Below are 11,248 nucleotides of genomic sequence, written 5' to 3' on the forward strand. Positions count from 1 at the left end.
TCAATCAACTCAATTGTAATTTAATGATTGTCTTTGCCACATAGAGATAGACCATAGAAAAAGAATATTTGCAACCAGAGGTACAGTGATAGAATACCTTCTCAATTTTTTATGCATCTAAGAATTAAATTTTAATTTTTATAAATTAATTAATTAATTTCTTTTAATAGATGATTAAACTAAAAATACTGAATTGATGTATCATATGTTACTTGCCTTAATAATTGATAAAAAAATTTATAAAATTAGATCATCTTTAAGATCCAACTTGGAAATTGAATGCTCTCATCATTGTCTATGAAATAATGGAATGGAACCGTTCTCCAAGAACAAATAAACAACCGAAAAGAAGAAGAAGATATTTAAAAGAAAATTTTATTTATTTTAATAAATTGCTCTATTAAAATTTTTATTTTATGATGTTAGTCGCGAACATTATCCTCGTGTAATATTTTTATGGGTAAAAACAAAAGGATGCCCAAATTATGTAAATGCGCTCATTTAAAAAAAAATAAAAGAATGCTCCATTGAAAATTTTATAATCAGATATCCCTTTCTAACGGCGTTGTAACTGTTTTTCTAATGGCGTTGTAACCACTATCTATCTGTAGTTGTTAATTATTACAACGTGTAAAACTTACTAAATAACTACTATAATGATTTTAAAATAATTTTGATTAATTTAAAATAATTTCTTAATAAAGTTTAAGCAATTTGATCAAGTAAAAGGTATTTTGATATAATAATGTTATATAGTAGCTACCATTAGCTGTTATAATGAGTAGAAAATAAGGATAATAATGGTCAGATTGAGGTCGAATTCTATATCTTTCATTCTTATATCAATCGATTATCAAATATCTGATCTCATACTCATACTCATTAAAAGTTTAGATATCTTCTATATTAATAATTATTTTTCTTTTCATTAAATTATCATAAAGTATATTAAAATTAACATAATTATATATATATATATATATATATATATATATATATATATATATATATATATATATATATATATATATATATATATAATTTAATTAGGTATTCAGATCTGATATCGATACCCTCCTCCATTCGATATATATTATTTAATCTGGTAATATTGAATTTTTTTTATCAGAGAAGATATTATCATCCTTAATAGAAACTAGCTACTATAATATAAAAAATTAATTATTCATTTTTAATCAAAATGATATTCACAAATTACTTTTATATTAAAATATTCATTACAACTTTACTAATTTAACTTGATAAAAATTATTTAAATTTTATCAAAAATAATTTTAAAATAATTATAATTAAATCATAAACCATAAATTGTAAAATTACTTGAAAATAGTGGTAACAACTGTTAAGTATTTTTTATAATGATTATAATAGTTATCAGTAGTAACTGTTGAATATAAGGATGTAATTGGACCAAACGATTTGTAAATTATTCGATATTCGGTTCGATAAAAAACTCGTTCGAGTTCGTTTGTTGATCTTATCGAGCCGAGCTCGAGCTCGATTTCGAGCCGAGCTCGAGCTCGATTTCGAGCTCGACAGTTTTATCGAGCCAAGCTCGAGCTTAAGGATATTCGGCTCATGAGCTCGTGAACATGTTCGTTTGTAGGCTCACGAGCTAAAAAAATGAATAGTCTTAAAACGAACCTTAAAACGAGAAAAAAAAAAAAAGAGTTCTAAAACGAGTCAAAAAAACGAGTTCTAAAATGAACCTTAAAATGAGTTTTAAAACAAGCAAAAAAAAATGAGCTCTAAAATGAGACCGGAAATGAGCCCAAGCTCGCTTAACGAATTAGGATCGTTAACTATGATAATCGAGCTAATAACGAGCCGACCTCGAACTGTTCGCAAGCTTGATAATTCCAAAACGAGTCGCTCGAGCCTTGTAATAAAAGTTCGATTCGAACTCGAGCTCGAGCCCGAATATAACTTAAACGAGCCAAGCTCGAACCTAATATTGTTCGACTCGGTTCGGCTAGTTTACCCCCTAGTTGAATATGAGGTATTTTGGAAAAAAAATTTCTGAGACTCCTTTTGATTTTTTTTTTAAAAAATAAGAGTATTTGCATAATTTCCCTATTTTTATGATAATTTAAAATTTATTTTCTCCAGGTCATGTTTTATTAAAAATATTAATAAATTTATTATTTTATACAATTTTGATGATTTTAGAAACATAAGGGACTTTAAAAAAATTATTTTTAGATTCCCATCGTCTTCCGACGACCTCGCACACCGGCGCATCGATCGCCGGCGATGAAGGAAATGGAATCTCGAGACTGGCGATGAGATCAAGGTGGACCGTTCATCGGCTTTCAATTCTGTTCCTGTTCCTGTTACTGATCTTCGAATCAGAGAAGTGCGATGCGAGGAGAGGAAGGTTTCCTACTTGAGGTTCGGAATGCAGGCTGATGGGGCGATCGCGCCCACCAGGATGGATCACAAGGTCCCTTCGAGGCGGACACCTGAGGAAGGCTTCGGATCTCGGCGGAGCTCAAGCGCCTGGAGCAAGAAGATCGGTTTTTTGAAATAAAACTCCTTTAGCCCCTCTCTTTCATTTTGAAATGATTTTTATAGATCTCGCGTTTTTTACTTCCGTTTTCTTATTTAAATTCTCATTTGGATCTTAACTCGCTATCGATCGATGATGTACATTTTCAAAATTGATTAGTAACGTAGGGATGCTAATTCTTTCGTTTATCTACTAAAGTTCATGCGCATTGATGCAGAAAAACAAAAGTGATTTTTTCTGCTGACACGAACGAATTTGGTCTGTGTGAATGAGATCGAAGATTATGAACATCCTTTTTGCTACCTGCAATGCAGTCACTGATAACAAATATCACATTTCTGATTTTGTTTGTTGTTCTGATCATAATTTGACATTCCACAAGTTTATCAAAAACAAAATGGTGTTTTTAATGCTGGTCTGCTTTGCAGTAACTGGTGACATATATCATAGTTCTAAATTTGTCTGTTGTTCTAATTACAAGTTAACATGTCACAAGGTTGTCATGGGCAGGAGTCCTTTTTACTACTAGTTCTTGCTAATGCCGTAACATGCCATTTTGTTTCTATACATCCAGTTGGAACTTTAAGGATGTTTCTTTTTGTTTAGCATGTAGCAAAAACAAGGAAACTTGGTCCTGATTCTTTTGTAGACTACACAAAGGTGAAAGATGAAGGGTCCATAGAAAGGACGCATATATTGATTTGGATTCGCAGTTAAATGGTGGCAAGTAGAAAATGACAATAGGATGAGACCAATCTTTAGCTGTGGGTCTTGACATATAAATACCACATGTACTGGGGTTCTTTTTTTTGATGTAAAACAATAGATCTCTAATGGAAAAAAGGCAGATTGTACATGGTTTTTCTTTGGTGAATTTACTTAGTTCAGGTTGTAGAGTATTGTGCATTTGACTCTCAAACAGTATACAGTGCATCTACATAGTTGAGAATGTAATGCTATGGTTACTTGTAACTTTGGGAGGCAGAGCCGGTCCTTGTTATTTAAAGGCCGTGGACGAAACTATTATTTATACCCCAATTTTATTCTTCCATCAACCTAAGTAATAATTATTTTAATCTATAAAATTTTATTTCTAGAAATGGGATAAGGAAATAAGATTTTTTATCTTAGGACAGTTGTAAAAGAGATAAAAGAGAATTACCAGAATTGACCGGATCAAATCATCAAATCAAATCAAATTTTGTCTTGAGGGCAAATATCAACAAACAATAAGATTAATTATTACTCTCTTATTTTATCTTCTTTCTATTCTTCTTTTAACAAGTTGCTCCTTTTTTATTTATGCATAAATTTCTACAATTCTAATATAGAAATAAGAATGAAACATCAATTTCAAAACTATGGATATAAATTTCACACTAGGATTAGAACTTACTGGAACCTACAAACTTTATCAAATATCCCTTTGAAGAATATGATAAAATCTTCTCTGAGAACCTACACGATGATATAATAAAGTAATTATTGCTACAAACCATTAATGAAGAAGGTCAAAAAAAATTCTATGAGGTAAACAAGACAAATATATTCATAATTAATAATCTTTGCAATAGTAAACAGTGTTTCAGCATCCACGCCAGCTTCCTTAGCCAAAATGTATAATTTAGGATAAAAAGTTACTTTATTAAATTTGGATATCCACTTTTCATTACACCATATATCAGCTTCCCTATTTTTTCTCTCTCATCTAGAATGTTTAGGGAATGAAAGTCATTTCCTAAATTTAGAAATGTACTATTCATAAATGCAAAATTTAGGGAATAGATAGAGTGGCTGATGCAAAGGTTTTTTAGCTACCCTATCCAAAGTTTAAGATAAAATTTTTAGATGTGGATGCTCTAATATTGAACTCTGCTATCTTGGTCAGTAGAACATTTAAGTACTGGTAGTACAATTTGCTTTGATATTAAAAAAAATATATGTTAGCAATAAATTTGTGTAAAATACACCAGTTAAGAAATTTTAACTTTGAAATTATAACATGCAAGTCTTACTCTTATATGTCGAGCGCCATCTATTCCCAAACAACAGTAGCTACTGCAAGTCCTATTAACCTACCTTGCAAGTAAAAACTAGAATGTGTGTTCATGCAGCATCAACTAGTAACTTTTCAAATCCGAAGGAATACATTTCTGATTCCATAGAAATAGAATGTCATGATTGCCTAAATAATAATGAACTGACCTTCCTAAGGTTCGCTTGCGGTGAGCAAGCAAATTCCAAGGTTAGTAGGTTGATCACAGCCGAAATCTTATCATGCTCGCTAGAAAGTGCGAGTTGTTTAATGATACCTTCGATTTGTGGGATGATACCTTCGATCTGTGGTCTCGAATCATTTCAATATAACCAAATCCGTTCATTATTCACGAACAATCAAGAATCCTCTTCTCGGATAAGTGGGGAAATGGATCGGGATAGGCTTACCTCACGAGCATCATTCTTTTGCTTCTCGTAGATCATGTCTCCAAGGTCGAGGAGGGCGTCGACGAGGATCAACGACGAAGAGTCAGCCATATTTTTTATATATATTAACTTATTAAAAATGGGCCCCTGGGTCCTCCTCGTCTATGAAATCAGAAATGTATTCCTTCATATTTGAAAAGTTATTAGTTGATGCTGCATGAACACATATTCTAGTTTTTACTTGCAGGGCAGGTTAATAGGACTTGCAGTAGCTACTGTTGGTTTGGGAATAGATGGCGCTCGACATCTAAGAGTAAAACTTGCATGTTATAATTTCAAAGTTAAAGTTTCTTAACTGGTGTATTTTACACAAATTTATTGCGAACATATGTTTTTTTTTAATATCAAAGCAAAATGTACTATTAGTACTTAAATATTCTACTGACCAAGATAGCAGTGTTCAATATTAGAGCATCCACATCTAAAAATTTTTTCTTAAACTTTGGATTTGGTAGCTAAAAATCCTTTACATCAATCACTCTATCTATTCCCTAATTTTTGCATTTATGAATAGTACATTTCTAAATTTAGGAAATGACTTTCATTCCCTAAACATTCTAGAGGAGAGAGAAAAAATAGGGAAGCTGATATATGGTGTAATGAAAAATGGATATCCAAATTTAATAAAGTAACTTTTTATCCTAAATTATACATTTTGGATAAGGAAGCTGGCGTGGATGCTGAAATACTATTTACTATTGCAAAGATGATTAATTATGAATATATTTGTCTTGTTTACCTCATAGAATTTTTTTTGATCTTCTTCATTAATGGTTTGTAGCAATAATTACTTTATTATATCATCGTGTAGATTCTCAGAGAAGATTTTATCATATTCTTCAAAGGGATATTTGATAAAGTTTGTAGGGTTCCAGTAAATTCTGATCCTAGTGTGAAATTTATATCCATAGTTTTGAAATTGATGTTTCATTCTTATTTCTATATTAGAATTGTAGAAATTTATGCATAAATAAAAAAGAGCAACTGTCCTAAGATAAAAAATCTTGTTTCCTTATCCCATATCTAGAAATAAAATTTTATAGATTAAAATAATTATTACTTAGGTTGATGGAAGAATAAAATTGGGGTATAAATAATAGTTTCGTCCACGGCCTTTAAATAACAAGGACCGGCTGAGGGACCTGATTTAGGTAGTCTCAAATAGAAAGGCCCAACCTAGGCATTTTCTGATACTAAGGGCCTTAGGTAGAATGCTTCTGTTTTGTACTTTCATGTTCTGTAGCTTGGTTAGAATTTTTGAACCTAAGGATTTGTTTACTTTGGATGGAAGATATACACAAAAGATAGACATACATAATGGAGCTTTATATGTAATTCTGCAATCGCTTCTCTTCTCCCTCTTGACGTTCTGTCCAAGTAAATGAACCCTACATGACCTTACTTGTCCAGCAACCTAAATGTGTGCTCTTACAGAATTATGTCATACTTAGATTAAACTTCTGCCAACTAAAGTAGGTTTTTGTTATATTTTGTGTTTTTTATTATGTACTTCATCTTTCTTTCTTTTAGATTAATCACAGTAGTTTGCACTAAATTTTCATTAGAGTAGCTCTGATTTGTGAAATATACTCTTTGATTTCAAGTTGTTTGCCCTGAATCTTTCAGATTCTAGTTTATCCTATATGGAAAAAAAGAAATCTTTGCAGATGACCATTAACCTAGACCTCTTATGTTTACCCAATTGTATTCGAGGGATCTCTTTCTATTTATCCAACTCTCGCCAAGTAAAACAAGATCGTACTATGATCCATCAAGTTATTGTGTTAATGCTAGGTTGCTAAAATAGAACTGCAACACTTGCTATTTATGATAAAAAAAATAAAACAATAGAATTGTGACAACCACTAACATAGAATCATAACATTTGCTAAAATTGAACTATGACTTCTGTTAAAATATAACTGAGACAATTTGTATCTAGTTATAAAAATTAGAACGATAGAACTATGACGTTTGCCTATCATAGGCTCATAGCATCCTTTAATTGGTGGTAACTCTTTCATTTTAAAAGGTATTCTAAAAATATTTTTTAGAAATAAAACATTTTATGTAAAACAAATAGATCCTCGATTACAAACCTTCTTTATGGATTTCTGCTTGAAGCACACTTATCCTTTGATATTAGAAGTATCCATCGCACGCTACCAAGGTATACATTTTCAAATGCCTCCATTCATCGACCGGTATCAGGTACATTTCTTTTTCTTGATTATTTATGCACTTGTTTTCATGTTAAGTGTATCATACTTGATCTGTTAACGCACACATTACACTGCAATATCGAACAACTTGCATCCAAATCTTCTTCTTCAGTTACCACACATCATACTTGCAAATTCTCATCTCTCTTCCTTTTCATGCAGTGTATTCTTTGGTTGCATCTTATTTCTAGGTCAGCTCTTGTCCAAAAGCAAGGTTTTGGTGGATCAAGATGGTACAAATTTCACTCAGATGCCACTATTTTCCTGCCCAAATTAAATCTTGTCTCCCATCTCCAGTATGCATATTGTGCTCTTAAAGCAAATGCACCAACCAAACTGAAGCAAACACAGTGCCCTAAAGTCTAAACCGAGAGGACTCGACACAGTTAACCCTTTTGACAAAAGTGACTAGATGTGCAATTGATTGTTGTGGTAAACTTGTCATGCTTTTGGGCAAAGCTCCTCTGATTAGGTCACTTCTTTACCTAACTTGTCCTCTGTCTTATCACCTACTGACACCTTGATGTTATGCAACCTTTGCAGGGTTCAGGTGATCATGAGAGTCAAGAAGTATTTTGATCATTATATATATATTTTTTTGATAATTTAGGTGTCCTGACTAATCTTGAAGCATTTACCAGGTAAATCTAGAGCATAACTTATGTACGTTCGTCCTATTTAAAATTCAAACATTGGTCCTCTTATTACTTCTTCGAGTGTTTTATATTTCATTGCTTGACATGAGAAAGCTTGATGCCAGCAAATGGTAGAATGCCGGGCTATGTTTAGTTCGACTTGTTTGGCGAACGATGGATGACAATCAGAGTTGGTGTTTGATGACTCGTAGCTGGTCCAAAGGTTGGACATGGTCTTGCAATGTTCTTGACACCGATAACTAGTTATCGTATATGATGTAAAGCATTCATCCATGTTTAATTTGGTCGATCGATTTTTGGTAAAAAAAATGAGAGATCCCTCTTTAATCTGTTTACTTTGCCTCATTCATCCAAGTAAACATCTCATTTTCTCTCTTCCCACTTCATGAATCATGATCATAATAATTTCATGTGGGGGGCGGGGCAGGCACTCATGTTTCAGTCGTCCTTCAGATGATGATTTAAAGTCTCCTTTCAGAAACAAAAACTCTCAGAATTTTTTATTAATATAAAAACAATATATATGTTTATAGTATATATTCCAATTATTAAAGATTTTTGAAATTTATTCCTAACTAAAATATCTTATTTCAAGCATTTAAAGAGTGAATTGCATATTCACTGTTGTGGTTTGTTTTGTGATGAATTAGCATGATATAATAATATTATAATATGATCTGAAAAGAATAAAGAGAATATATTTAAAATTTTAGAAAAATAATATATTTTTTGTCATAAGCTTAATTGGTTCGAATAATATATAAAAAAAATGAAAACGAAATGCTCCATATTCAAAAAATATTAAAAGGATATTTTATTTTATATCTTTACAATATTTTCTAAAATTGAAAGTAGAGCAAAATTGTTGTTACATGTAAATGATGATTATATTATAATATTTTTTTCAACATAGTTAAAATTAATTAATTAGATTAAAATTAGTTAAACTAAAAATATTTTTAAGTTATAATGAATAAAATAAAATAAAATGGGTGGGGCATATTGATGATAATAAAAATAAAGGTTATTTGTTTTTTTTTTACCTTGTATATAATAACGTGGCATCATCATGAACGAGATGCAAAGGGATCCCTGTAGCATGCAACGTAGAGGATCCGAACAACAAGCTCGCTCGGCTCCTTTAAAAACCCTCGATGAGTCTCCTTTCTCGCCACTCTCCAGTCCTGCTCCTCCGCCAGGATCAATGGAAGAAATCGCCAGTTCAACGGCGAATGTCGCCGGAATATCCTCTGTATTTCCGTTGGATTAGTTCATCTGAGCTCAAGATCGAACCTCGTGTTTTGTTGAATCTTCATCGCCGTGTTTGAGGATATATTTTTTTTTTCATGTTCGACATTTAGGGTTTCGTGTTTTGGGAGCCGTATCGATCTCGAATCCGAGATTTTGGTCTCGATTTTGCGTTTCTCGTTGAGATTTCGTGTTCTTTTTTTTGATCGGAATCGCGCTGCCAAAGCCGTTCCCGATGAAGGTCCAACCGATCGATTCTATGGGAGAGGTGGCCTTCGCGCCGGCGAAGCCTATCGCGAAGTCCCGCCTGAAGCGGCTCTTCGAGCGGCAGTTCTTGAGGAGCGCGTTGGTGGAGAAAGCTGTGGGGTCTGGTGACGGGAAGGACCACTCCGACGACGCGGTGAGCTTGGACGCCATGGTTTTCGGTTTCTTCGAGGAGGGGAACCACGAGAAGCCGCCGCGAGGCCGCTGCAATTGCTTCCACTCCAACTCCGAAGGCAGCGACGACGACGATGCCGACGATGACGATGACGACGACGGCGAACGCAAGAACGCTCCAGGAACTGCCATTCCCAGCGACGCGATCGAGGCGATTAAGGTGAGTTCCATTTCGCCTTTGCCCTTTTTTCATTTGGCTCCCCAGTTTCGAGTTTCGAGCTTCGAGAGTCGTTTGATGATTCGAGTAGGGTTTGGTGTTCTGCGCGAGCATGGCGGAGAGAAATCTCTTGGCGGATGCATCGAGAATCCTCGACAAAGCGAGGAACTCAAAGATCAAGGGAAATTGCACAGCGGTGTTGGCCGCCGGACTTCGATCGCTCGGCTACGATGCGGCCATTTGCAAATCCCGATGGGATAAAAATCCTTCTTTTCCGGCGGGGGAGCACGAGTACGTCGACGCGGTGGTCGGCGGCGACCGCCTCCTGGTGGACGCGGGCTTCCGCTCGGAGTTCGAGGTGGCGCGGCCCAGCAAGACGTACCGCGCCATCATCCAGCTGCTGCCGCAGGTGTTCGTCGGCCAGCCCCACCGACTCCAGCAGATCGTGGCCGTCGCCTCGGAGGCAGCCCGGCAGAGCCTGAAGAAGAACGGCCTCCACGTGCCGCCTTGGAGGCGGCACGAGTACATGAGGACCAAGTGGTTCTCCGCTTACCATCGCGCAGCCGCCGTGGAAGAAGCTGAAGCCAAGGACATCTCCGAGGAAGCGACGACGGCGGCAATAGAGGTGGTGGGCTCACCGTGGACGACAGTGCCAGCGAGGCCAAAGCCGGGGGATAAATTTCTCACCGGACTTGCTTTGGCCTTGCAAAAAATAAATACCTAAATATTTTTTTTTTTAGATTTTCGGATTTTATTTTGAGTGATATAATATTATAGTGAGAGTTAATATTTTTCCTTATTATCTTAGATTTTATATAAATGCTTAATATTAAGAAAATAAAAGATTTTGAACGAAATCTAATAAATGCATATAATAGATGGCAAAACAAAACTTTTCAAAATAATTTCATAGGCAATTGATACAAAAAAAGCTCTTCGTTTTTTTAGAATATTTTCAACTTCTATTTATTTTAAATGATACATGTTACTTTAGCTATTAACTCTTTAAGAATATTATATCAATATCAAATTTTACATCAAATTTGTGTAAAATAATCTAAATAAAATAAAATAAAAAAGACCATGAATTTTCTACCAGGATCTCAAAGAAGGATCCATGACCTCCAAATTAGATGATAATAATTTTACCCCTGCATCAAGAAATAGAATAGGAGAGAAAACATAAAACAAACTAGGAGGAGTTTCACACTCTGAAAGCCACTTCCCTACCAGCTCCATTGCCATTGCTGCCTCCCAACAGTTCTGCTAATTATGAACCTAAGAGAGGGACCACTTTATTGAGGTATCATCAACAGCAGAGGACTGCAAAGACAAATAATGGTGGAAAAGAAAAGAAGATTCACGTAAAGTAAACAGAGCAAAAGGAAAAAAAGAAATCTGAATCCTTTTTTCTATCTGTTTCCTAAGTGATGACAATTGAAGGAGCAAGAATGGCTTTTCATGGAATTCCATACCTCCTGAAAATGACTGCACTGCTCTTTCCATGTAGAAA

At 34.4% G+C, this 11,248-nt stretch overlaps 1 protein-coding gene and 1 long non-coding RNA gene across 3 annotated transcripts; both read left to right on the plus strand.

The window, feature by feature from the left end:
• The first annotated feature begins 2,188 nt into the window (after window positions 1-2,188).
• Window positions 2,189-8,221, plus strand: LOC122008458. Of its 2 annotated transcripts, XR_006119290.1 has the most exons (3): window positions 2,189-7,708; window positions 7,780-7,877; window positions 7,997-8,221. It is a non-coding gene; the product is annotated as an uncharacterized LOC122008458 (long non-coding RNA). The 2 variants fall into 2 exon arrangements; XR_006119291.1 differs by having other exon boundaries at window positions 2,189-7,877; window positions 7,986-8,221.
• An 860-nt stretch (window positions 8,222-9,081) lies between these two features.
• LOC122011647 lies at window positions 9,082-10,511 on the plus strand. Its single transcript, XM_042568025.1, has 2 exons — window positions 9,082-9,738; window positions 9,827-10,511. The coding sequence occupies exons 1-2, from the start codon at window positions 9,376-9,378 to the stop codon at window positions 10,457-10,459; spliced, it is 996 nt and encodes a 331-aa protein (XP_042423959.1). The 5' UTR covers window positions 9,082-9,375; the 3' UTR covers window positions 10,460-10,511.
• Window positions 10,512-11,248: the final 737 nt, after the last annotated feature.

This window comes from Zingiber officinale, chromosome 8A, assembly GCF_018446385.1.
Source record: "Zingiber officinale cultivar Zhangliang chromosome 8A, Zo_v1.1, whole genome shotgun sequence".
Lineage (NCBI taxonomy): Eukaryota > Viridiplantae > Streptophyta > Magnoliopsida > Zingiberales > Zingiberaceae > Zingiber > Zingiber officinale.